General features: G+C 39.7%; 1 protein-coding gene across 1 annotated transcript; it reads left to right on the forward strand.

The window, feature by feature from the left end:
• The first annotated feature begins 1,102 nt into the window (after positions 1 to 1,102).
• On the forward strand, positions 1,103 to 26,471 carry LOC121485285 (cytochrome P450 2C21). The gene is made up of 9 exons (XM_041745448.1): positions 1,103 to 1,295; positions 3,185 to 3,347; positions 5,050 to 5,199; positions 8,653 to 8,813; positions 10,605 to 10,781; positions 11,695 to 11,836; positions 14,644 to 14,831; positions 18,830 to 18,971; positions 25,096 to 26,471. Exons 1-9 carry the CDS (start codon positions 1,128 to 1,130, stop codon positions 25,275 to 25,277), a joined length of 1,473 nt encoding a protein of 490 aa, XP_041601382.1. The 5' UTR covers positions 1,103 to 1,127; the 3' UTR covers positions 25,278 to 26,471.
• Positions 26,472 to 27,556: the final 1,085 nt, after the last annotated feature.

Consider the following 27,556-nt stretch of genomic DNA (forward strand, 5'->3'; position numbering starts at 1 on the left):
AGTTGTGCTTTGATTTGTTAAGATAAGCCTTGCATCTGCTACATCATCTCCCTTCAATCGTGTATATTTGTTTTCTTAATCCTCAGATCAATTCCCTAGTTGTTCAAAATGATTTGATGTTAATCTGTGTTTGAGGGATGAGGCAAGGTCAGGGCCCTTTTATACTCTGCCATCTTAACTCCTCCCTGAAGGCACAGTTTTAATACCTCCGATGTTAAACTTATTTTAATATTTTTTTCTGTTTTCTCAAAGTTAGCTTCTTCAGGAGTTAGTGTTCTGATTTCTAAGTGTGATGTTGGTTATGCCTCATTGGATTTTCTCAAATACTTTTTTGAGTCCTGAAGTTTTGTTCATATCTGTAAGTTTCTAGACAGTTTCAAATATAGTATTGAACGCTAGAGTATATTTCCTTGCCTAACTGAGAACCAGCATTGTAGGCTCTGGTTATAGGACTCTCACTGGAAATGGATGTGCAGGGGGAAGGATGGGTAATATCACCGAAGGGACTTGCCACTGTTTGAGTGATTTCTTTCCTTGACTTGGTAGATTTCTGTCTCCTATCTACCATCTGTGGATCCTGCAGCCCCTTTGGGAGTTAAGTGTCAAAACTCTTGACATACGGAAAAGGGCTCTGCCAAGAAAGTTGGGATATCTCTCCTCTTCTCTAGGAGAGACTACCTCACTATACCTTTCTTTTTTTTACCCTGCCTCCTCCTTTCTGTCTCTTAATTCTCATTTTTCCTGGATTTTCTGGGAAAAGGCACTAGGAGTGCTTCTTTCTTCTGCTCATGTAATGATAAATTTTGGCGTAAGATATTCTTTCATCATTTGTCAAAATCATGAATTCCAGCCCTTTGAAAATCTGATAGCTTTCAATTTTACTATTAAAATATGACCATCTCTGAAGTGTTATTGTTTTAGTTGAAATTACTACTGAAAACCTAGATATTTATCAACACTAAGATGACTGTTTTTGTTTTAATTTCTACCAATGGGTCAGAGTCCACTGAAGATAAAATAATTATTTACCCAAAAGTTCAAAGACTTTGTGCATATTTGATAATCAACTTGTATTTATAAAATCTTTGGATTCCAAGCTTTCAACTGCATTTACACAAAGCTCAGCAATGGATCTCTTCATAGTTCTGGTGATATGTCTTTCTTGTTTGATTTCTTTCTTTCTATGGAATCAAAATCGTACCAAAGGGAAGCTGCCACCTGGCCCCACTCCTCTCCCAATCATTGGAAATATTCTACAGATAAATACTAAGAATGTCAGCAAATCCCTAAGCAAGGTAGGTATGATTACTTTCCTTCCAGTTGTTTGAAGTTACAGCCCAATATCTAAATAAAATATGATCCCAGACACCAGTTTTAAAGAAGTGGTTTGAAAGGGAAGTGTCAGGATGTCTGGGTGGCTCAGTGGATGAGCATCTGCCTTTGGCACAGGTCGTGATCCCAGGGTCCTGGGAGCTCATGAGGAGACTGTTTCTCCCTCTGCCTATGTCTCTGCCTCTCTCTGTGTGTCTCATAAATAAATAAGTAAAATCTAAAAAAGAAAGAAGAAAGAAAGAAAGAAAGAAAGAAAGAAAGAAAGAAAGAAAGAAAGAAAAAGAAAGAAAGACAAGTGTCCCTTGTATATTCAGATGTGACTTTAACTGGTATACAGCTGGAAGGCTGCCAGAAAATAAATCCGTGAGATAATTGTTGAAATTTCCAAAAGAAGGAATTCCCTGTCTGTAATGTGACTAGTAATTATTATTTAATAATTATTCTTTGGTAAACTCTAATGGCAATGAAACTGCTTTCAGTTAAAAAAAAAAAAAAAACAAAGTTCTACTGATTTACAGAGTCACAACACTAAATTTTCCTAAAAGCACACATTGATTTTTTTTAAGATTTTATTTATTTATTCATAAAAGACACACACACACAGAGGCAGAGACATAGGCAGAGGGAGAAGCAGGCTCCCACAAAGAGCCCACTGCAGTACTGAATCCCAGACTCTGGGATCACAACCTGAGCCGAAGGCGGACGCTCAACCATTAAGCCACCCAGGCATCCCTCAGCCCAGGTCTGATTTCAAGGTCTTGAGTTCAAACCCTGTGTTGTGCTCCACAGTGGGCTTGGAGCCTACTTAAAAAAAAAGAAAGAAAAAAAGAAGAATATTGGTCCTTAGCATTAGAGCAGTGTGATGTCATCGACTCTCATGTTAGCATTTGCCTTGTGAAAATATCGCTCTGGTTGCTTTATAGAGAATGAATTGTAAGGTAAGTTGAAAAAGTATAAGTCCTACATCATTTAGTGTACCAAATAAGCTGCCATGTCAGAAAGATCCCAATAACACAATGGCTTTAAAGAAAACAGGAACTTATTTCTGTCTCACAGAATGATATAGAGGTGAGTGCTTCTCTTCCTTGAGGTCATTCAGAGAACCAGTTTTTCTCAGTCTTGTAGTTTACCATCCTGGGCGCCTGGGCTATTGTTCTCATGTGTATGAACACAGTGGAGCTATCTCCTTGCTGTCAAATTTCAGTCCATGGGTAGGGGGAGAAATGGAGGGCATGCATTTACCATTAAATGCATGCCCTACACCCAGTGTAGGATTTGCACACATCATTTCTGTTAATAGCAGTTCATGCAAACTTAGTCATATGGCCACATAGGGAAGCTGGGAAATATCTATGACTATATTGTCAGATCCTTATGTATTATTATGTAGCAGTCTGTGTACTAAAAAGATGTGGAGAGGGGATAATGAGGGATGATTATGTGTCTACACAGGGGCAAGAGGAGGTATTTCCCTTAAACAGGACAAAAAAATACATCATTTATTGTAACTATAGGAAGGAAGGAGAAAATCTGATGCAGTTATAGGTCTGGCAGATAAAAGCTAATAAAATAATATGAATAAAATCCATAATATAGTCCCTGTCACATAGTAGAAGCTGAATAAAGGATAACTGTTGGTAATGATAATAATAATAGCAACATTCTAACAATATAATGATAATTACCACTTAATATGATTTATTAAATTACTATTTCTAGAAGTTGAAATCTTTTGTAATGGGTGAATGAATATTAAAATGCCTCTTTGGTAAGATTAAAGCTATTTCCCTCACTTATCTACATTTCTAGTTTTGAAATTCTACTACTCTTGTACCTCCTATTCCTTTCCCAGCTAGCAGAGAATTATGGCCCTGTGTTCACTGTGTATTTTGGCATGAAGCCTACCGTGGTGTTGTACGGGTATGAAGCGGTGAAGGAAGCTCTAATTGATCGCAGTGAAGAGTTTTCAGGCAGAGGCCATTTCCCATTGTTAGACTGGACCATACAGGGATTAGGTATGTCTCAATTTGGGGAACGTATGTGGGTTTGTATGTCGCAAAGACTCTGAAACAGGCTAAGGGATTGAGACATTGTAAATATTTAGAGAAATTTATGAAAATGTCATAATTCCAACATTTTTCTGTAAAGGATCATTAATCCATATTTTAGATTATGAAGGGGACTCAAAGTCTCCGTGAAACAGTAGATGCAATGGAAGCAAATCATCTCACTGTTAGTGTTGTATGAATTTGTGTTCATTTTAAATTATGGCCAGTTAAGCTAATGTTAATTTCAGTTAAGATAATAAGAGACTGAGAGAAAAGAGAAGAGAGGAAAATGACTCAGTTATCCTAGTCACGAAACATTTTGCTTTCTGGCCTGAGTCATGGTGGCCAAGAGGCTATTTTAGGAAATTCATATAGTATGCATGGAGCCAACATAGGTTTAAGATATTTTCAGCTTTGCCTTCAATCTTTTATTTTTCTAAAAAAGGCATAAGATATATTTGAATCCAATAGAATACAATGCATAAAGTACAAATATGCTCTGAAAAGAGGTTTAGGGAAAACAGCATAGTGAGTACCTATGGACTGCAAGTGATAATAGGAAAACCTTTTTAAATTAAAGTAATTGAACTGTCTTCCATTTGTTTTTGGAGCTGGCCTTATGCTGTCTGGCCCTCTGGTGGGTCACTGGGTTCTGCAAAAAGAGATAAGGCCTGAATGGGGTCACTTCCTCTTCTACATTGTTCTTTAAAATCTTTATGGACAAGTTTCCTATGAAAATTGTTTTTTCTCCTGATTTTGTCGTGGCTCTGGAAGTCTGACTGAACTTCCATGGTATTAAGACCATATTTCATGGGGGCACCTGGGTGGCTCAGCAGTTGAGCATCTGCCTTTGGATCCTGGAATCCCGGGATGAAGTCCCACATCAGGCTCCCTGCATGGAGCCTGCTTCTCCCTCTGCCTACGTCTCTATCTCTCATGAATAAATAGAATCTTTAAAAAAAAAAAAAAAAGAAACCATATTTCATGGAAAAGACAACACAGAGAGAGGAAATGTGAAAATGAGGAGGAATATATTTTCATGAACTTCTTTCCAGTGTGCTCTCTCCTCCTCTTGAGAACTGACTCTTTTTGTTGCCTCGCCTACAATTCATTTACAACATACAGAAACCAGCCATGAAAATTTTCCCTATGACTTGGATTCACAATGACCTGTGTGATCACAGAGCATTTTGTCTCCATGATCATCAGTAAAATGCAGACAAAACATTTGGTTCACAGTTATTCTGAGGTTTGAAGGAGCCAACAGATGAAGAAGGGTTGAGCAATATGTCAAACCCAGAGTCTTGACAGATCCTAGGCTGGGTTAACAGGAGGCTGGTAAAGCAGGGCTCATTGGAAAATCCTGTGGCTGGCACCACTGTATTTACATCCCTGTTTACAAGTGATTATTATTTGCTGAGATAAAGACTCTCAGCTGGAATTCATGGTAATGGAAGTCATTCTCTTTAAAATTTTTTTTTTTTTAAATATTTATTCATGAGATACACAGAGAGAGGCAGGGACAAAGGCAGAGGGAGAAGCAGGCTCTCTGTGGAGAGCCTGATGCAGTACTCAATCCCGGGACCCCAGGATCATGACCTGAGCCAAAAGGAGACGCTAAACCACTGAGCTACTCAGGTGCCCACCCCCGCAACTTTTCTTCTGATAGGAATTGTTTTCAGCAACGGAGAAAAATGGAAGCAAACCCGGCGTTTTTCCCTGACGGTTTTGCGGAATATGGGGATGGGAAAGAAGACTATTGAAGACAAAATTCAAGAAGAGGCTTTGCATCTAGTGGAAGCACTAAAAAAAACCAACGGTGTGTATTTCTTTATGTAGTTAACAGTAATAGTTTGGGAAGACTATATGCTGTTTCAGATAGGTTACAGAGCGACCTGACAGTTCAAGCACAAAAGAAGTTGCTATTTTGCTCCCATAGCAGTATTAAGAGGTGAAGTCATTGGCATGATAGCCTTTTCAGGCACTAGCTTGATAAGAGACCTGATGTCTTTCTTCAACATGTGCATTCCAGTGTCATCCAGAATTTATCTCCTTGCATGGTAGCAGAAGGAGCAAAGACCCAAGAAAAGGGTAAATTGTGTTTTCAGTAGGCTAGGTATGGCCATGGGACACCAAACTCCATTCCCATCCCATGGGCTCTAACTCAGTCACAGGGCCACACCAACTCTAAGAGGAACTGGGAAATGTGGTTATCTGTGTGCATAGGACAATGAGGAGAACATGGATTTTGGTAATGAGCTAATAGTTTTTGCCACCACACCTTGCAAAATGAAGTAATTTCTCTAGTAAGTTCTTGGGAACATCACAAACATTTCACTATAGCTGTATGTCAGGTCGTTATGCTGAGCACCATAAACTTACTCAGGGCTGTCAATGTTACATTCGTAAAACTGGGGGAAAAAGAAAGCACTGGTGGTTCAGGGGTAGGATTCACGCCAAATCCTTCTCAGTGCTTAGGGCTGCATTATAGCTCACCTGGAGGAGTGTGAGCGTGAATGGAGGGAGCTTCAGTAGCACGAGTTGGCTTGGTGCGTGCGTGCGTGTGTGCGTGTGTGTGTGTGTGTGTGTGTGTGTGTGTGTATGCAGGAGTGTGAGAGGAGGTGGAAGAGAATGGGGTGGGCAGGAGGCTTAGGGAAGGAGGAAGATCAGGATAATAAGATATATGTGGTTTCTTAACCTCAATATTTAAATATTTTCCAACTAAATAATCCTATTTTTGATATGGTGAATTGCCATTGTTTCAAATATATATACACATATGTATTTTTTTAGAAAGAAAGAGAGAATCTTAACCAGGCTCAACACTCGGTATGGATCTTGACACAGATCTTGATCTCACGATCCTGAGATCATGACCTGAGCTGAAAGCAAGAGTCAGACGCTTAACCAACTGAGCTACCCAAGCGCCCCTGCCATTGTGTTTTTTAGCTAATATTACGTATTGTCCCGACAGGTTGTCCCCCCTCCTCTTTTTGCTGCTATTAATATAAAAAATGCAATTATTACAAATATTTGCATGATTCTTGTTTCTTCCTTGGAATAAATTTCTGGAAGTGGCAGTAGAGTGTCAGTGACTATCATTTGGACTTTTTTTTTTTGTTTAAAATTTTATTTATTCATTCATGAGAGACACTCAGAGAGAGGCAGAGACACGGGCAGAGGGAGAAGCAGGCTCCCCACGGGAAGCCCGATGTAGGACTCGATCCCGGGACTCCAGGATCACTCCCTGGGCCAAAGGCAGGTGCTCAACCGCTGACCACCCAGGGATCCCTCATTTGGACTTTTGATGTGTGTTATTGAGGAATAGGTGGGAGACCTGGCAGAGGAAGGGATAGGAGCATATGTTGTTTTTTACACTTTCAATGTAATATATTATTTTCACGTGATTAATTTATGTTTGTCAAGAGCATGATCAACAGACCAGTGCAGTATTCCACTATTTTGGATGCTCCCCATCTATGCTTACCCAGCTTCTGCCCGACCCCACTGAGCTGGGGGCCCTCACACTCTTGGGTAACCCATTTCACCACTGCGGAACTCCTAACTATCGAAAGTTTCCTTTATATGTTGGACAGAACATTTTTCCTTATAACTTAGACTTTTTGATCCCTGCTAAGTCTTTTTTTCCTTTTGGAGTTAGTGTTGTAACAGATAAGATGTACCTCCCATCCACAATTTGGTTTAGATGCTGAGACTAATGGTACCACACATACCCCATTTAGATGTTAAAAGTTGATGACTCACAAAGTGAGGCTTTCTGTGGAGAGCGGGGCGGCTCTTAAGCAGGTTAAGAAACGACTTGCGAGCGGTGCTGGGTGGTTCAGTCAGTCAGGATCCAGGGCCCTGGAACCTTGGCCCCACGGTGAGCTCCCTGCTCAGCAAGGAATCTGCTTCTCCCTCTCTGCCCCTCTCCCCTGCTTGTGCTCTCTCTTTCTCTCTCAAATAAATAATAAAATATTTTTTAAAAACCCACAGCTTGAGAGAACAGAGAAAGGTTCTGGCTTGATGCTTTTATGGTGGTTAAGGGCCTCCCATGCTGGTGCGCTCTCTCTCTCTCTCTATCTCTCTCTCCCTCTCTCTCTCAGATAAATAAATAAAATCTTAAAAAAAAACAAACAACCCACAGCTTGAGAGAACAGGGAAAGGGTACTGGCTTGATGTGTGTTTTAAGATTTTATTTATTTATTCATGAGAGACAGAGAGAGAGGCAGAGACACAGGCAGAGGGAGAGGCAGGCTCCATGCAGGGAGCCTGATGTGGGACTCGATTCCGGGTCTCCAGGATCACGCCCTGGGCTGAAGGTGGCGCTAAATGTTTTGATGTTTTTATGGTGGTTAAGGGATGAGGTAGGGAATGAGAGTTTCTGTGTGCAAGTCAGTGGTTGTATAGTTTAAATGTCTTATTTCCAAAGGAAGGAACACGAGCTTTTTTATCAGTTTGTCCAGATGTGAGTAGAAGAAGAAAAGGTGAGGTTCAAAAGTTATTGGCAGCCAAACATCAAAAAATGGAGTCATGTTGGGCAGCCCAGGTGGCTCAGCGGTTTAGCACAGCTTTCAGCCCAGGGCATGATCCTGGAGACCGGGGATGGAGTCCCATGTCGGGCTCCCTGCAGGGAGCCTGCCTCTCCCTCTGCCTGTGTCTCTGCCTCTCTCTCTCTCTCTCTGTCCCTCATGAGTAAATAAATGAAATCTTAAAAAAAAAAAAAAAAATGGAGTCATGTTTTGTATATAGGAAGCCAGGTTCCAATACTATATAATGTATTTCTTCAAATATCCAAATGGAACTCCAATTTCTCTAATTATTTTTCTCTTCTACAAGAAATGCACACCCAACTTTTTTCAACTATGTTTTATAAAATACGGTTTCAAGTATCTCCAGGCTCCTGATTTTCTTATTTGGTTGCTCAGCGTCCTCCAGGTATCATGAAGAAATATCCACACCAAAAGCTAAATTTTACAGCTTTCAAGATACTTTAAAGTGACTTCCTTCCTTTGAATTATCCAGTGGCTCTTATTTGGAGAATAACATAAATAGAACACTTGGAGAAAATTAATAAATGGGCTGGCTGGATTAGATAGCTTTGTTTGGGCAAACCATCAATTTTAGGCATGTTGAGTTTATGGCAATGATGACACATCCAAGTAATTCCGATATTTAAATGAATCTCCAAAGTCAACCCTTCTCAATCATTTTAAACAATCACCTTGAGATTTATATTAAAATTGTGCTCTTTTAAATTATGTTGTTTTAGCATCTCCCTGTGATCCTACTTTCCTTCTGGGCTGTGCTCCCTGCAATGTGATTTGCTCCATTATTTTCCAGAATCGTTTTGAGTATGATGATAAAGATTTTTTAACCTTGTTAAAGTATTTTCATGAAAACCTTCTAATTTCAAGCACCCCCTGGATACAGGTAAGGTCAAGATTCTCTTTAAATGGGAAATAAGGGGATCCCTGGGTGGCTCAGTGGTTTAGCGCCTGTCTTTGGCCCAGGGCATGATCCTGGAGTCCCGGGATCAAGTCCTGCATCAGGCTCCCTGCATGAAGCCTGCTTCTCCCTCTGCCTGTGTCTCTGCCTGTGTCTCTGCCCCTCTGTGTGTGTGTCTCTCTCTCTGTGTCTATCATGAATAAATAAATAAAATCTTTTAAAATAAATAAATAAATGGAAAATAATTTTCTAGCTAATCTGTTGCTCATGCTTACCTCATCCCTTTGTCCTGTTTCCAAATGGCTAAAGTAATGTTTACCAGACTATCATTTGCAACCAATTAGTGAGTGAGTTATCAAATCAATTTAATGTATTGAAATGAAATTTAAAACATGAAATATAGTGGGGCACCTGGGTGGCTCAAGTTAAGCATCTGACTGGTGATACTGGCTCAGGTCATAATCTCAAGGGTCATGGGATTGAGTCCTGGCATCAGGGTCCATGCTTAGCAGGGAGTCTGCTTGAGATTCTCCCTCCCCCTCTACCCCTTCCACCTGATACTCACTTGCTCTCTCACTCTATGAAACAAATCTTTAAAAAATTATTTTAAAAACCATGAAATAGGGATCCCTGGGTGGCGCAGCGGTTTGGCACCTGCCTTTGGCCCAGGGCGCGATCCTGGAGATCCGGGATCGAATCCCACGTCAGGCTCCCGGTGCATGGAGCCTGCTTCTCCCTCTGCCTGTGTCTCTGCCTCTCTCTCTCACTGTGTTCCTATCATAAATAAATTAAAAATTAAAAAAAAAACCATGAAATATAGTGATAGAGAAATGTAGCATAGTACATCAATTATAGCAAAGTGTTTTTTGAGAAACCTTTTCTATATCCAATAGATGAAGAGGGTGATGATATGAAATGTGTTTCTTACTACAGTACAGTCTCAGAAAATGTTAGTAACTTATGTTACTAAGAACTAAAATCATGTGTGAACCATAAGGTCATGATGTGTTCCCCCTGGAAAGGACTCTAGAGAACAAAGAGTCTACTCATTTTTTGGAACAAGAAACTATCACTAAAATAGCCTAGCCAAGACAAGGAATGAGCTAGACCTGTAATCTAGAGTTCTCAGTTCTCTACGTAGTTTGATACAAGCTACTGGAATGAACAAATTGCTTCACTGCCACCAAGAGCATTAATTCATGAGGTACTGTCTAAAGTGGAATCTGTAAATTCTAGGACTGGCCATGGGCTGATGAATAAGGGCAGTGTGCATATTCCTGAGAGTATAAAATCCCTAAATAACTAAGTAATTTGGGCATTTCTTTAATCTCTCTGGTGCAGTTTCTTCATTATAAAAAAAAAAAAAAGGTTGTAAGCCTTGTAAACTTTTTTAGGTGACTCTGTAGAAATACATGTAGGTAAACTGGGATGAACACTAGGTTCTAGCTCTATTACGAGATTGATGTCTCAGAAGGTTAACTGACCTTTCTGAACCTCAATATTCACCTTTGGGAAAAGATGGTATGCTCCTGGATTCCTTCACAGAGTTATGGTTAGGAAAGAAATTTAAATGGTTTTGAAATCACTTTGTGACTCGTGCATCCTGTAAGTCCAGACATTGTGTCAGTTCCCTGTCCTTCAAACTCCAAGTACGTCAGTACAGGAAGCATATCTTACTCCTCTTTATATCCTCAGCATAAACTAAGTGTCTGATTCATAACATAGGCCTGTAAAACTTTGCCGAGTGAATTAATGAATGATTCTTTCCTCTTTCAGCTCTACAATGCTTTCCCTCTTTTAATACATTACCTTCCAGGAAGTCATCATGTGTTATTTAAAAACATTGCTAACCAATTTAAGTTTATTTCGGAAAAAATAAAAGAACACGAAGAATCTCTAAACTTTAGTAACCCTCGGGACTTTATTGACTACTTCCTAATCAAAATGGAAAAGGTAAAATGTGACCCTTTATCTTTGTGGGTGGTGTGTGTGATTCATGGATTAGATTTGTTCTTCCCAGTGAAACTGCGATATTAAAACAAATGGTCCTTCCGAAAGATGTATTAATTGCTTGTCTGACCTCTTGCTTGTGCAAACGATATTGGGTATCTTGAGATATAGCTAAATTCTCACTGAAAATGACTTCGCAGGTTTTATATTTATCATGTTAAAGCTGGTTCTTTATTTGAGGGCAGATTGAAATATACACTCACACACTTCAAGATTAATGATACACAACACATCATCCTTCATTGAATAAGCTCAGCAACTGGAAGATGTAACCAGAGAGGTAACACAGGAATGGATAGGGATCTAAAAGGCTTACTTTGGAAAAGCAGTAGGAAATCTTCACAGATGAGGTAGGTTTTGAAGAAACTTTAGCTTAGATGAACAGAGACAACATAGTAGGTCCAGGGAACAATAAGCGCAGTGATCAAGTGTGTGGAATTTTCAGAGAGGTGATCTTAATTGTAACTGACGAATTGTCATGGATGTAATGATTGATGAGTTGGGAATAACGATGCACTGGCGGGGTGAGTGGTTCAGATGGCTTGAATGGGAAAATTAGACATTATTAAATAGGCAATAGATGCTAGAAGTGACAACGAGTAGCAGTGAGGAGTTGATAAAAATTGTGTTTCAAAGAAATTGTAGAGCAACTGATCAATTCTAGGGGATGAGAAAGTGAAGAATTGGAAAGGACTTGTTGAAAGTTTATAACTGATTATATTTTAACTGGAAGGAACCCTAACAACTTTCTAATTGACCTGCAGCTGTAGCACTCACACCAAATAATTATGTCATATTGAGTTAAGTCACCTCTGAGACTCTTATTTACCAAGTAATTGTAAAACATTGTTTGTAGGAAAAACACAACAAACAGTCTGAATTTACCATGGACAACTTGATCATTACCATATGGGATGTGTTTGGTGCGGGAACAGAGACAACGAGCACCACCCTGAGATACGGACTCTTGGTGCTGTTAAAGCACCCAGAGGTCACAGGTATGGTCACAAGTGTTGGGCAGGGTGCAATTCCACATAGAAAGTGACAGGTGACACTGACAATTGTCCCACTCTTCACCTGCCCTGACAATACACACAAAAATTTTTCTATCTTTGGTACATCTTCCCATCATTGGATAAATCAATTCAAATTCGTTTATAGTACATAAAAGGAAATGAAATATTCAAGCAGCAGCAGAGATTTGAAGGGCAGAGCTCACCATTTTCCCTGCTGTGGTGGAATGTCCCTGATTTGCTTCCTAACAGATGCAAATAGCAGAGTTGTCTTAGGGCCTGGAAGAATCAGTCTTCCACTTTCTCTAAGAAGATACCACCTGGGGGTTCCCTGGGTGGTGCAGCAGGTTTGGCACCTGCCTTTGGCCCAGGGCCCGATCTTGGAGACCCGGGATCCAATCCCACGTCGGGCTCCTGGTGCATGGAGCCTGCTTCTCCTTCTGCCTGTGTCTCTGCCTCTCTCTCTCTCTGTGTGACTATCATAAATAAATAAAAATTAAAAAAAAAAAGAAGATACCACTTGATACACTTTCCATGTCCAGATAAGTATATTTTTGTCAGAAGATATTTCTACTCAAATTCACTTGCAATGTAAGGATTGACTCAACAAAAATTACAGTGTCTTTATCAAAGAGACTCACTCTCTAAAAAAAGTTATATACAAATAAATTATTTTCAAATATATCCTTTTGGGCAAATAAATTCTTCCTCACAAACATAACTTCTCTTGCAAATGCAACCTTTCCCCTTTTGCTTCTCTTTTTTATTGAGTACTCATCTTTTTTTTTAAATTGAGTACTCATCTAAGGGGATATTTCCTTTCCTACTATATCATGTTCTGTGCTTTGGCACACTGAGACACTTTTTTTAAAAAAATGTATGTATTTATTCATGAGAGACACAGAGAGAGAGAGAGAGGCAGAGACACAGGCAGAGGGAGAAGCAGGCTCCAGCAGGGAGCCCGACGTGGGACTCAATCCCGGGGTCTCCAGGATCACATCCTGGGCTGAAGGCGGCGCTAAACCGCTGAGCCACCCGGAGACACTTTAACACAGTTATATCTCAGGAGGCTTATCCCTGTGACATCGGCGCCACATTACTCTCCTTTGTGTGAGGTCCTCCTGTCCTCCCAAGGTAAGTAAGAAGTGCTCTCCAAATGGTGCGATTTGGAAGCATAGCTTTGAAATTCCTTTGCTCTCACTCATGGGATATAATACTGTGTTTCCCTTAGGTGACACAGACTCTTTGAATGGGAAAGTCAAGTAACTTCCCTCTTATTAGACCCATGTTGATTATGACTACAAATACCGTATGACAGTTGTCTCTAGACCTTTACATTTTGTGTACATTGCAAAAGCCCGTTTTGTGTCCTAGCTCCCTATTGCTTCCATGTTCATTTCTTCTTGCATCATATCCATTTATATTTTTTCTTTCTTCCCATTTTCATCCCTCCCTTCGTCATTCTCTAAGCATTCTGATTTTATAAGTAGGTTCCAAACCTCTTTACATAGTCACTCTCTTCTAGATGAAACTCCAGCTTCTCAATCCGAGAAGTTTAACACTTCTCTAGAATTCCTGTCTTCCTTATAGCTGTCAAACCACAGAATTGTCACATGCTCCATTAATAAAGACATCTCTTCAGGTAGTAGATAAATACCATTTGACCAAATAGCAACACGATACTGGAGAAAATGGGTTCTAGACTAACTACAGTGACTTCAGATTCTGACTTTATTAGTAGGTAGCTATGTGATCTCTGACTCATGACTACTCTGCATATCTTGGTCTCTCATCTGTTTAGGGGAGATGATACATTCACAGAATCTTTCCCTCATAGGAGAAAGCTAATAAATTTTAACTACTGAACAGTCCTAGTAAAAGAGCATATTTTGCAATATTTTGCAAATAAAGGAAAAATTGTAATTTGCTAACAAAATTACTTTCAGTAATATTACTCAATGAGAAAGACCACATATCACCTGGGTGGCCTTAAGGAATATATTTACTTGTATGAGTCTGTTCCCTTATTTTTGAGACACATAAGATAATACCCAACACACAGGACTGTTTTGAGGAATCATAAAGTAATGTAATACATTGTACAGCATGCCTGTCATATTTTGCATTCTAAATAAATGTTAACTTCCTATGTGCTGAGTCAAACATCTTAGTTGTTCTATTTATTAAACATTTATTGCACTGGGTAGTTCTTACTCTCTTGGAACTTACCTATTTAAAACAAAAACTGGCATATACAAAGTGGTTAAACAGTATGGTTTATAGTGCGCTTTTAAGACCCCATATCCATGAGTTTCAAAAGTACACAAAATAGAGAAATCAGAGTTGGATCTCATGGTATAGTTTGTTTTATATGTACATTTATTTAATTCTCTAATGAGACTCCAATTTTCCCAGGAAACAGATTTCTTTTTCTCTCCCCTGTGGAAGTAGCCATATGTGATTTTCCCCTTTCCGAATATCCTCCAACAATGTAACCATGATTAAGATCAAATCAAGGGGTGCCTGGGTGGCTCAGTCAGTTCAGTGTCTGACTCTTGGTTTCTGCTCAGCTCATGATTTCAGGATCATGAGATTTGGTTTTGTGTCAGGCTCTGAACTGAGTGCAGAGTCTGCTTGGGGTTCTCTCCTCCCTCTGCCCCTCCCCTCAAGTGCACATGAGCTCTCTCCCTCTCTCAAATAAATAAAATCTTTCAGAAAAAAAACAAAAACAAAGGAAGACCAAATCAAAAGACATTTCCATTTCACATAAATTCTGATTCCTGTCTTGCCAGCTAAAGTCCAGGAAGAGATTCATCGTGTAGTTGGCAGACATCGGAGCCCCTGCATGCAGGATAGGAGCTGTATGCCCTACACAGATGCTGTGATACATGAGATCCAGAGATACATTGATCTTGTCCCCAACAATCTGCCCCATTCAGTGATTCAGGACATCAAGTTTAGAGAATACCTTATTCCCAAGGTGAGAGATATTTCATTGCTACTACTTAAGGAATTTAAAAAAAAATTTAAAAATATGTATGTATGTATGTATGTATGTATGTATGTCTGTATATATATATAGTTGAGAATGCAGACAGGGGGAGAGGGAGAATCTCCAGGCTCTACACCCAGCCTGGAGCCTGTCCAGGGGCTCAGTCTCACGACCATGAGATCATGACCTGAGCCAAATCAAGAGTTGGAGGCTTAAACCACTGAGCCCCTCCAGGGCCCCCTCCTTAAGAATGTTAGGTTATCAAGTGTCACAACAGTAGGATTATAGATTACCTAACCATGTACAGGTATGACAAAGTCATAACCCAGGCATCTTACCCTCTGGCCACATGCTCCATTCTTTTTACTTTCTTGATAAAACTTTATAAATAATAGTGCTTAGACTCCCACAGGATTTTCTTCATAATATTCATTAGCAAGACTGCTTCCTACCTGTTTTCTTCTGAAAGTTTTGTGGTTTTAGGTCTTGTGTTCAATTATTTAATTCATTCTGAGTTAAGTTTTGAGTGTAAGATATGGTCCAGTTTTCCCAACACCATTTATTGAAGAGATTGTCTTTTCTTGATTGTATATCTTGGCTCTTTTGTTAGTAATTAACTGACCATCTATGCATGGGTTTATTCCTAGGTTCTCTATTCCTTTTCATTTATCTAATGTGTCTATTTTTATACCAATATCATGCTGTTTTAATGACTATAACTCTATAATACAATTGGAAATCAGGAAGTGTGATTCCTCCAGCTTTGTACTTCTTTCTTATGATTGCTTTAGCTATTTAGGATCTTTTGTGGTTCCATACAAATTTTAGGATTGTTTGTTCCGTTTCTGTGAAAATGCCATAGGAATCTTCATAGGGATTGCATTGAATATATAGATGGCTTTGGGTGGTATAGATATTTTAACAATATTAATTTTCCTAAACCATGCACATAGAATATCTTTCCACTTATTATGTGTTGTCTTCCATTTCTTTCATCAGTGTCTTATAGTTTTCAGTGTACAGATCTTTCACCTTAGTTAAATTTATCACTAGACTTTTTTATGCCGTTGTGAATGGGATTATTTTCTTAATTTCTCTTATGGTTTATTATTAATGTGTAGAAATGCAGCAGATTTTTGTATATTGATTTTTATCCTGAATCCACTTATTCTAACAGTTTGGGTGCAGTCTTTAAGGTTTTTTTATTTTTACTCTTTAAAGAAGATTTTATATATTTATTCATGAGAAACACAAAGAGAGGCAGAAACATAAGCAGAGGTAGAGGCAGGCTCCCTGTGGGGAGCCTGAGGCAGGACTCAATCCCAGGATCCCGGGACCACAACCTGAGTCAAAAGCAGACGTTCAACCACTGAACCACCCAGGTGCCCAGGGTTTTTTCAAATCTACAGTATCAGGGATCCCTGGGTGTTGCAGGGTTTGGCGCCTGCCTTTGGCCCAGGGCGCGATCCTGGAGACCCGGGATCGAATCCTACATCGGGCTCCTGGTGCATGGAGCCTGGTTCTCCCTCTGCCTGTGTCTCTGCCTCTCTCTCTCTCTCTCTCTGTGACTATCATAAATAAATAAAAATATTAAAAAAAACCAAATTTACAGTATCATGTCATCTTCATACAGTGGCAGTTCTACTTCCTTTCCTATTTGGATGCCTTTTCTTTCTTTTTCCTGACAAATTCTCAGACTAGGACTTTTAATACTATGTTGAATAAAAGTGGTGAGAGTAGGCATCCTTCTTTTGTTCCTGATCCTAGAGGAAAAGCTAAAGCTTTTCCCTACTGAGCATAATGTTAGCTGTGGTCTTATCATATATGGCCTTTATTATGTTGAGGTACATTCCCTCTATATCTACTTTGTTGAGCATTTCTTTAATGCTTTTTTTCTGCATCTACTGAGATCATATGATTTTTAGCCTTCATATCACAATGATTTGTGGATGTTGAACCATCCTTGCATCCCTGGAATTAATCCCACTTGATTACAGTATATGATCCTTTTATTGTACCATTCAATTTAGTTTGCTAAGATTTTGTTGAGAATTCTTTAAATGTTTGGTAGAATTCACCAGTGAAGCCATCTGGTCTGGGAATGGTGTCTGTTGAGAGAGTTTTGTTTATTCAATCTTAGTTATTGTTCTGTTTTTGTTTTTTGTTTTTTGCTCTTTAATTTTGGGTCACATGTCCTTCTTTTTCACATGTTTAATAATTTTTCGCATGCTTGTGGTACCTAGCTAGCTCAGTCAGAGGAGTGTGCAACTCTGATTTTAGGGTTGTGAGTTCAAGCCCCACATTAGGTTTGGAGCCTACTTAAAAAAAACAAAACAAAACTCATCTATTTCAGAGTGAGTCCCGCCTCACCGCATTAAACAGGGATGTGTTCACAAAAAAAAAAAAAAAAAAATTTATTATATGCTGAACATTTTGAATGATGCCTTGTGGAGAATCTGATTATACTATCTTCCTTTAAAGGACATTGACTTATTTTGGCAGGCAGCTAAATTACTGACAAAAGTTTTTCAGTCTGTTAGGCTTACTATAATTCTTTCATTGTGGGTTAGTTTCACTTTTGAATTTAGTTTTTATGCATGACCCTTAGTCCAGTGTGGGTTCTTTAACCTAACAATTTACAAATTTGGGGGCTACCACAAAAAATCTGAGGTGCCAAGAAAGTTCTCTTCACCCTAGCTGGGTTGGAATCTCAACTCCCCCATCTCTGCATAACATCTTATATCCAGCTTCAGTTTTCAAGCAGTCATACAGGGACAGGCTTCATGGAGTTCCCTCCTGTGTATGTGTCACCCAACCCATAACCATGGACTTATAGAGAATAGTGGTAATCTTTTTTGAGTGAAAGCATGTGAGCAGTGGGGAGGGGCAGAGAGAGAGAGAATCTTTTTTTCTTTTTAAGGATTTTTAAAATTAATTAATTTATTTATTTATTTATAGCTGGCATAAGCAGGGGGAGGGACAGAGGGAGAGAGAATCTCAAGCAGACTCCATGTAAGCCCAGAGCCAGATTCAGAGCTCGATCTCATGACCCTGAGATCATGACCTAAGCCAAAATCAAGAGTAGGATGCCCAACTGACTGAGCTATCCAGGCACCCATAGCATGTGGTAAAATAATCTTTGTGCAAAAGTATTTCTTGTATTATATCATTTTATGTGTGCAATGTATTGTTTACTAGTGCAGATTTATTGTTTACATTTTACTAGTTATGAAAATGTGGCATGGAAATGTTAAACAAGTAACCTATAATCACAGAGCTTAATTTAATAGAAAGATTTGATTGATTTTGAAAACTAAACTCCAAATCGTTATGTTACACTGTATCTGTGAGCTTAAGAAAACCCTACTAGAAACCAGAAATGCTCTCATTTCAATAAAGATATGCAATAATTCAACTGAAAGAGCACAATGGGAGGAGGGGATACTTAACCATTTGTCATCTTTTTTTAAAAAAATTATTTTTAAGTAAGCTATGTACCCATGGTGGGGCTTGAAGCCACGACCCCAAGAACAGGAATTGCATGCTCTATTGACTGAGCCAGCCAGACACCCTCAGTTTGTTATCCTTGAAAGTGAAGGGAATCATACTCAAGTATGATTTTGAAGACCTCATACTTGGTTCCAAAGAGAAAGAGCTGATTTTCAGTGGCATTAGCACTTTTAGATAATACTGCAATTTATTTGTCAGGAACAATGCATTCTAGGGAGCTCCCTTAATTTTCTTAAAAGAGCATGCTAGAGTCAGGCCACAAACTGAATAGAATGACTTTGGAATCAGTTAATAGTGCCTTGGATTGGCATTACAGAATTTAAAACCTGTTAGAGTTGGTCATTAGTTTGTTCTGTGACATGGAGTAAATAAGTTCTTTTTGTACCTCTCTCCTTATCTATAAAACAAAAGGATTTCAAGCTCCATGACCTTCATTATAATTCAATTTATCTGTTTGTTTTTGTTTTTCATATCAGGGCACAACCATATTAACATCTCTGACTTCTGTCCTGCATGATGAGAAAGAATTTCCCAACCCAGATCAGTTTGATCCTGGCCACTTCCTGGATGAAAATGGCAGCTTTAAGAAGAGTGACTACTTCATGGCCTTCTCAGCAGGCAAGCAAGTTTCATTTTTATCTATATATCAGGGTAGTGAGATGAGGAAGGGCTTTGCAGGGCGGCTACTCTGGGCTAGAGAAATTGTCATTTGCATGAGGCTAAAGGCATCACTCCCAATGCCCAGGTTATTTCTTGTTTGATTGGAGGCGGCGCTTGCCAAGTTTGGCTCCAGAACCCACCACTGAGGTTCCTAAGAAGGCGCAGTGGGTAGAGTAGATAGAAGGTAAGGGAAATTTGAGTATCGCCCTTTAATTTGTCAGAGTCCTGGGCAGAAACAGGTGGCATATTCAAAAGTTAATTAAAGAGAATTTAATCATGAGACTATTTTCAGAGGTATGGGCAAGGTAAGGTAGGTGACAAGGTGTGATAAAGCATTCAGGACCAGCATCGCAGGAAGATGTTACCATCCTAGGTCAGGAAGGATGAGAGGAGGGCATTACTGGAACCTAAATAGAACTTTAGGAAAGAAGGAGTGGATGCCTCAACAGGAAATGTATCTATAGCAGAGCAATATAGCCACTGCCTAAATTGTAGCCTGGCAGGGTGGGATAAGGGAATAAATACTCTGACCTTGTTAATATCTAATGCTCTGAATTTATTCAGAATCCAGAAGGGAACTAACTTTTCGGTTTATGCAGTCCATAGAAATCAGCTTCCTGAACAGAGTAGGCACAAAAGTTAAACACAAAATGGAGCTGGAAAGTGGGAGAAAGGAGAATATTCAGCACATTCCAAAGGAGAATAAAAGGGGGAGGGAGGAGGATAAAGGGCCTTTCCTGTAGAAGTAATTGAAACCGAGACAAAAACAGATTTCCTTTTGATTGAATATATAAGAAAAATAAGGGATCCCTGGGTGGCGCAGCGGTTTGGTGCCTGCCTTTGGCCCAGGGCGCGATCCTGGAGACCCAGGATCGAATCCCACGTCGGGCTCCCGGTGCATGGAGCCTGCTTCTCCCTCTGCCTGTGTCTCTGCCTCTCTCTCTCTCTGTGACTATCATAAATAAATAAAAATTAAAAAAATAAATAAAATAAAATATCTGTAAAATTACCTAAATCTTTAAAAAAAAAAAAAAAAGAAAAGAAAAATAAGTATCAAGCAACTCTTGCACAAGATTATGAGCAATGCCCAGAGATGATCACAAAGCAAGGTACTATTATACTACTCCTTATCTTTCTTCCTATATTTTGGGCCCATTACTGTATAATGAAGAGAAACCTCAAGGAGTCTCAAGTCACAGGGCTTGTAGACCTGCATTTGCCCTGACACTGTGGGTATTATTACAAGATCTGAGGCCTTACCTTAAGAGCTTAGGCTCCAGTATGTGAGACAGATGAATAATTATAATTTCATCTGAAATGTGCTATTTTAGAAGCATTAACAAGTGTTGTGGAAAACAGAAAAGGGAGTTATATACTCGAGCACATCAAATAAGTTTGGGTAGACGAAATGACATTTGAGCTAAATCTAGAAGGATATGGAAAATATCAACAGGCAGAGCAGAGAGGAAGGCTGGAGGACTGACTGGAATCCAGATAACATTAGAAACTGGAGATAAGTGATTAGTTGACATGCTTGTGGCTAATTTGTAATATTTCTTTTTTTCCTACCTTCTTAGTTAGGATGATATATATACCTCATTTTGCCTGTCTTTGGAATTTCTAGGTCTGTGTATATTCTCTCTACATATGAAATTAAATTTGATTTTCTTCTGTTAATTTGTCTCATGTCAATTTGATTCTCAGTCCAGCTAAAAGGACCTTGAAAGGGACAGGGGATTCTTGCTCCCAACAATTGCTATGTCAGCTGGATACCTTAACTCTCTGGACACTGCTCACCCCATACACCTTCTGCTGACAGACTGTAAGATTTCCTACCATGTCAGTCTCTCAGAATATCTAGAGTCTGATGGAGCGAGAATGCTAAGTCCTATTTCTCTCTTTCTAAATTTAGATTAGCAGGAGAAAATTTTTGTGGAACTAGTTCCTTGGGCTTAGTGACTCTTGGTAAATTTGGTAGAGTCCTCTTTGGTAACTGATCTCTTTTCCTCCCAGAGATGCTCTTTGTTTTCCTTTGTGTCTTTTATGTTGTTTGTCATACAAACTTTAATATAGGTTAATGGGCCCATGAGGTAAAGCCTGTTGCTTAAGGACATCTTGGAAGCCAAAGCTGCAGAACTGGCAGACACAGATTGAACACTTAAAAGCTGCTAGAACTAGGACACCTGGCTGGCTTGGTTGGTGGAGCGTGTGACTCTTAATCTTGGAGTTGTGGGTTCGAGCCCCATTTTAGGTATGGAGATTGCTTAAAAAATAAAATCTTAAAAAAAAAAAAAAAAGCTGTTAGAGCACTCACCACCTCAAGAAGGCTCCAGTGATAGGATAAGTTGGTCAGAGAACATAAACTTGAAAAACATTTATCTTAGTTTCTATCTTTCTGAGTTTTTAGAGTGCCCAATCTTTATGAGCGCTTGCCTAGGATTGACAGGAGGTCACCTGCCAGCCTCAGGAAAACTTCTGGGCAGTAAGATATATTGTAAAACAACACATAATCCCCACAGCCGCAGTGGAGGGGGAGAGAGCGGGGAAGTGGCGGCCAGGAGGGCAAGTGGGCTTTTTAAGGGGTTGGTGTCTGCTGGGGTGACAGGTATTAGGCTTATTACTGGTGAGATCAGCCTGGGGCGATGACTGCCCGTGCCCTTATATGGGGTCTGGGTAAAGTACGTTCAGGCTTCCTGCATAGGTCCTGGCTCCCCTGATGACGTGTCCGGTGTCCTCCGGGCGGTCCGCTGCTGCTCAGAAGGTTCTGAGGTGGGGGCCACAACGGGGTGGGGGTCCGCCGCTTTCTTGTTGGTGCCCCCCCATCCCCCACCCCCCTTGATCCCGCCGGCCCAACAGAGATAAACTTATGTTCAGTACTTAATGTCTCATTATTTTATCTTACTTGGAAATGATCTAGATATTCAATTAATTTAGCTTAACATTTAGCAAAACTTTAAACTTTTACAGAACTACCAAAATCTTTGGTAACCTGAATTTTTACCTACACATGATCTCAAAGTTGCAGGATCAGGCTCCTTGTTGGGCTCCATGCTCAGTGTGGAGTCTGCTTCAGATTCTTTATCACCCTCCCTCCCCTGCTCTCTTGCTCTCTAAAAAGTAAATAAAATCTTTAGGGGATATCTGGGTGGCTCATTTGGTTAAGCATCTATCTGCCTTGGGCTCAGGTCATAATCTCAGGGTCCTGGGATCGAGCCCTGTGTTGGGCTCCCTGCTCAGCCCCCTGCTCATGATCGCTTTCTCTCAAATGAATAAATAAAATCTTTGAAAATAATAATAATAATAAAAGTTTGCCTACAAACCTTTTTATCTTATCTACATCTAATTGACTTGTTCTGAACAGTTTAGACTATGTATAAAATATTTTGAGGCATCAAAGTCAACCATCATTTTTTTCTCATAAAGTTTGTGAGAGATAATATGAATTTATTTGACTTTCAGTAAACACGGGCAGGCTACAAGTTTTATATTTAATCCTGATAACTCTAAAGACACAGCTATTTTAATTAAACCAATAACTTTAAGTTAGTTTTATTTTATTTTTTAAGATTTTATTTATTTATTCATGAGAGACACAGAGAGAGGGAGGCAGAGACACAGGCAGAGGGAGAAGCAGGCCCCGTGCAGGGAGCCCGTGGCACTCGATCCCAGGTCTCCAGGATCACGCCCGGAGCCAAAGGCAGCCAAAGGCTCAACCGCTGAGCCACCCAGGCATCCCTTAAGTTAGTTTTAATACTGAGTATTTTCCCTGATCACATAAACTTGAAAAACATTTATCTTAGTTTCTATCTTTCTGAGTTCTTAGAATGCCCAATCCTTACGAGGGCTGCCTTCAACTAAATGGAACTCTTTTACAAATTCAATTTAGCAAATTGAAATGAGAGAAAATATCTCACATTTGCAGCATGGGACACATACACACAAATAAGATTATATATATATATCCCAGGTCCCCAGGATCACGCCCTGGGCTAGAGGCGGCGCTAAACCGCTGAGCCACCCGGGCTGCCCTAAAAATATTTTTATAGCTTAGGTTTTTACTAATATTTGTGGGGAGGACATCATAGGCCCAATTTTCAAATACCTCCCTCTTTTTCTTATTTCTAATTTCTGTTCTTTTATCTTGTCAATGGAGTCCCTGAGGCTAGCCATTAAACTAGGACAATTGAAAAAACAACAACAAACAAAAGTAGGACAATTGAGAGGTCTCTATTAAGAAAGTTTTTCTTGGGCAGCCCGGTGGGCTCAGTGGTTTAGGGCCTGCCTTCAGCCTGGGACATGATCCTGGAGTTCCGGGATCAAGTCCCACGTCAGGTTCCCCGCATGGAGCCTGCTTCTCCCTCTGCCTGTGTCTCTGCCTCTCTCTCTCTCTGGAGAAAGAGAGGGAGAGATAGAGGAGAGAGGAGAGAGAGAGAGAGAGAGAGAGAGAGACTCAGTAAATCTGTGACACCGGGCATGTGCTCCTGTAATGGAACTTTCCAGCACTAACAAAGATTGAGAACATAAAGGTTCCTATAGGCTGAGACCTCTCATGACAAATACCCTTGAGAGCTGGCGTGGTCAGAGAGAGAGAGAGAGATAGACTCAGATCCCCATTCTGTTTGGCTGGCCACCAAAGTGCACCCTGGCAAGTGCATCCTCTGGATGGTGGAGACCAAAGAGAATATTCTCACTGGTCACAAAGCTAAGCTCTTGGGACATAGAACAAGACAAAAGGAAAAACTTTACCTAGTTTTTCTTTTGGCTAAACTTTGGGTCTCTTGGATCCACACTAATACCCAAGAGGGATGTGCCACAGGGTTAACGATTTACAGTGTGTTTTTACAGTGTGCCTCACTGCACACCTCATTTTCTTGGGTTGGTAAGTGATCAAGTGTCAATCTAACCTGTTCTGTGACCAACTTATTCCACTCATGCCTATCAATTGTGGAGCTTTGGTTTCCAAGATGTCCCTTGGCAACAATCCTTAACCTACAGCAAACTTTATCTAAACAGGTGCCAGTCTGATGAGAACCATGAACTCACCAGCCTGTGGGGCTGGCTCAAACAGCAGGCTTATAGGGCCTATGCCTACTTTCTGCACTATGGTAATTGCTTTTTATTACAAACGACATAAAAGACACAAAGGAAAATGAAGATCATCTCTGGTTAATCTGTTTCCCCCAAAGAGGACTCTACCAAATTAACCAAGAGTTGCTAAAAACAAGGAACTAGTTCCACAAGTATTTTCTCCTGGTAATCTAAATTCAGAAAGACAGAAAAAGGACTCTCACCATTCTTGCTCCATCAGACTCCTCAGATTCCAGAAGACTGACATGGTAGGAAATTTTACCTTCTGCCAGCTGTATGTCAGATGTCCCAAGGATCTTCTGGCTGCAGCTGTGTCTGTGGCAAGCAGTGTCCAGTGTGTTAAAGTATACTACCAATTCTGCCAGCTTTCTAGGAAGAGGAATTTTCCTCTGCCTTTTAAGATTCTTCCCACTGGGACTAAAAATCAAATTGACATGAGCCAGATTAAGAGGAGAAAATCAAATTTAGTTTCACAGGTATAGGGAACCCATAAAGACATGAAATTCCAAAGATAGTAATATAGGCCTCTGGGACATTCTGAGCTAAGGAGAGCCGCAGGAGTCTGGGGATTCAGGGGAAGAAGCCATTAGCATGTGAGAGGAGAGGTTTCAAAAACAAAGGTTGCCCTGTTATACAGAGAAGTCTCTTAGATAAAGAACAATCTGTTAACTGCTCTCTTCCTGGGACAGGCAGACAGTTGAAGGAGAGGTAAGGAGCTTTTTTGAATTTGCTGGGTTTTAATTGCTTTTAATTTAAAATAATCTTTATGCCAAAGTGGCCCGTCTAGGGGCAAGCTGCCCTTGCCCCTACATGTGCACACAAAAATACGTACTGAGGAAGTGAAGGAAGCCAAATTTCCGTGTAGATAAAAGAAGCCATGGATTAATTAGTCTATTAACATATTTATTTTCTCAGTCCATATTTATTTAAGCTTCCCTGTGTGCTAATTCAGAAACAGAATTAAATGAATATTGAATTTATGTGTTGTTTTTAGGGAAGAGAGTTTGTGTTGGAGAAGGCCTGGCCCGCATGGAGCTGTTTTTGCTACTGACCAATATTTTACAGCATTTCACCTTGAAACCTCTGGTTGATCCAAAGGACATTGACACCACCCCAATTGTCAATGGGTTGGGTGCTACACCACCTTTCTATAAGCTCTGTTTTGTTCCAGTCTGAAGAAAGGCCAGGCCGTCAGATTGCAAAGCCACACTGACCTCACCTGAACAAGCCAGATGCTTTTCTGTCTTGTGTGTCAGCCACCATCCACCTCTCCTTTCACATCAGGAAGGACATTCCTGACCCTTTCTTTTCATTGTCTTTATCCTTTAAGATTCAGTTCAAATTTCCCTGTATGAAACAAAATTCTTTTTTGTAATCCAGTCCTAAGATTTCATGCTGTATCTCATATGCAGTGTATACCAATGTAAGGTACTTTATTAATGTCATATTTTCTTCCATTAAAAATGAAAAATTGGGACGCCTGGGTGGCTCAGCAGTTTAGAGCCTGCCTTCGGCCCAGGGCCTGATCCTGGAGTCCTGGAATTAAGTCCCATATTGGGCTCCCTGCATGGAGCCTGCTTCTCCCTCTGCCTGTATCTCTGCCTCTCTCTCTCTGTGTCTCTCATGAATAAATAAAATCTTTAAAAACAAATTTTTTTTAAATGCATGAAATTCACTCATTTCTTCCTCTTATCTCTTGATAGTTTAGCATGTGTAATTTGTTTTTTCCCAGTGGTTATTAAAAAATAATTGTGATACACATTTGTATAGGTATGTATATATGAGTATGTCTATGCAGGGAGAAAACAGGGGAAGGTCATTCCAGGCAGGGGCAATAATGTGTGATAAAATATAAATTTGTTGCTCTGTCCAAGGATGCCCTTCCTGCTTCCCCCTACTGGTTAAACACACAATTGGAGACACATACATACATAGACATAGTAAGGCAAAGAAGAGGGGAGGATTATATGTATATATGATTATATTTGAATATACATATACAGAAATATGTGTTTTATGTATGTGTATATACCTATATATTTATATATCATATACCTATGATTTGGTGGTGAAATTTATATAATAACATTATAGGTATTTTTACAAGTGGTATAAATATAATACCCTGTTGCAATGGCTATAATAATTTTTTAAATTGGCTCCTTATTCAAGAATAGATTATTTTTGAACTTCTGTTAATATAAAAGTCCCATATGCATATATCTTTCATTATTCTTCAGGAATAGATATGAAGTGGCTGCACATATATGTGAACTTTATTTTTTATAGATACTGAAGCATAACAGAAGAAAAGTTATGTATCAGTTTAGTTTTCTATCATGAGTGTAATAAAAAGACTATTTGACCAAACCTTTATACTGAGGATTGAATTCTTTGACAGATTTAGTAATTTTTAACTAAAAATTCAGATTTTCAAGTAGGAAATCTTATCATCTGTTAACATTTCATTGAAATAACCAGAACTTTCCAAATATAACATCTATACCTATGTCTGTGTCTCCTTCTGACTTATCACACAAATGTACATATATATATTTGTCAGTATGGGAAGGCAATGGAAGCTGTGAAGATTCGTGGGGACAAAATGACAGAGGGCTTGGGAAATCCATATTTGGAAGCCTGATATTTGTGTGATTTTACCATTGAGGTGATTACTGACTTGAAATCAGGTGCTGAGGGGATCCCTGGGTGGCTCAGTGGTTTAGCGCCTGCCTTCAGCCCAGGGCATGACCCTGGAGTCCCTGGATTGAGTCCCACATCAGGCTCCCTGCATGGAGCCTGCTTCTCCCTCTGCCTGTGTCTCTGCCTCTCTCTCTCTGTGTGTCTTTCATGAATAAATACATAAAATCTTTTTAAAAAAATGAAATCAGGTGCTGAGAGGCTGAAAGGCTAACTATATAAAATATCATTTAGGAGCCTTAGAATCTGGAAAGAATTTTTGCAAATTCTCTGGGCTAAAAGAAAAAAAAAAATGCGTTCAGAGCTGGCCAAATAAGAAGAACCAAGTAAACCCCTTGATTTGAAGGCCTGAAGGTCTTGATGACAGTCACCCAAGGATCAAGAATAAGCCTGAAGCTGAACAGACTGATTACTAGGAAATTGAATTCGTAATCAAAAAACTCCCAATAGGGCAGCCTGGGTGGCTCAGCAATTTAGTGCCGCCTTCAGCCCAGGGTGTGATCCTAGAGACCTGGGATTGAGTCCCACATCGGGCTCCCTGCGTGGAGCCTGCTTCTCCCTCTGCTTGTCTCTCTCTCTCTCTCTCATGAATAAATAAATAAAATCTTAAAAAAAAAAAAAAAAAAACCCACCTCCTCATAAACACAAGTCCAGGACCAGATAGCTTCATTGGTGAATTCTACCAAATATTTAAAGGAGAGTTAATAGCTATTCTCAAACTACTCCTAAAAAATAGAAGGAAAACTCCCAAATTC

The sequence above is a fragment of the Vulpes lagopus genome, chromosome 2 (assembly GCF_018345385.1).
Source record: "Vulpes lagopus strain Blue_001 chromosome 2, ASM1834538v1, whole genome shotgun sequence".
NCBI lineage: Eukaryota > Metazoa > Chordata > Mammalia > Carnivora > Canidae > Vulpes > Vulpes lagopus.

Bases quoted from the DNA above. Each gene is read 5' to 3' on its own strand.
- LOC121485285 (XM_041745448.1), top strand. From the start codon at position 1,128: ATGGATCTCTTCATAGTTCTGGTGATATGTCTTTCTTGTTTGATTTCT. The intron at 1,296-3,184 runs GTAGGTATGATT...TTCCTTTCCCAG, and splicing joins TCAGCAAATCCCTAAGCAAG to CTAGCAGAGAATTATGGCCC. The intron at 18,972-25,095 runs GCAAGCAAGTTT...TGTTGTTTTTAG, and splicing joins CTTCATGGCCTTCTCAGCAG to GGAAGAGAGTTTGTGTTGGA.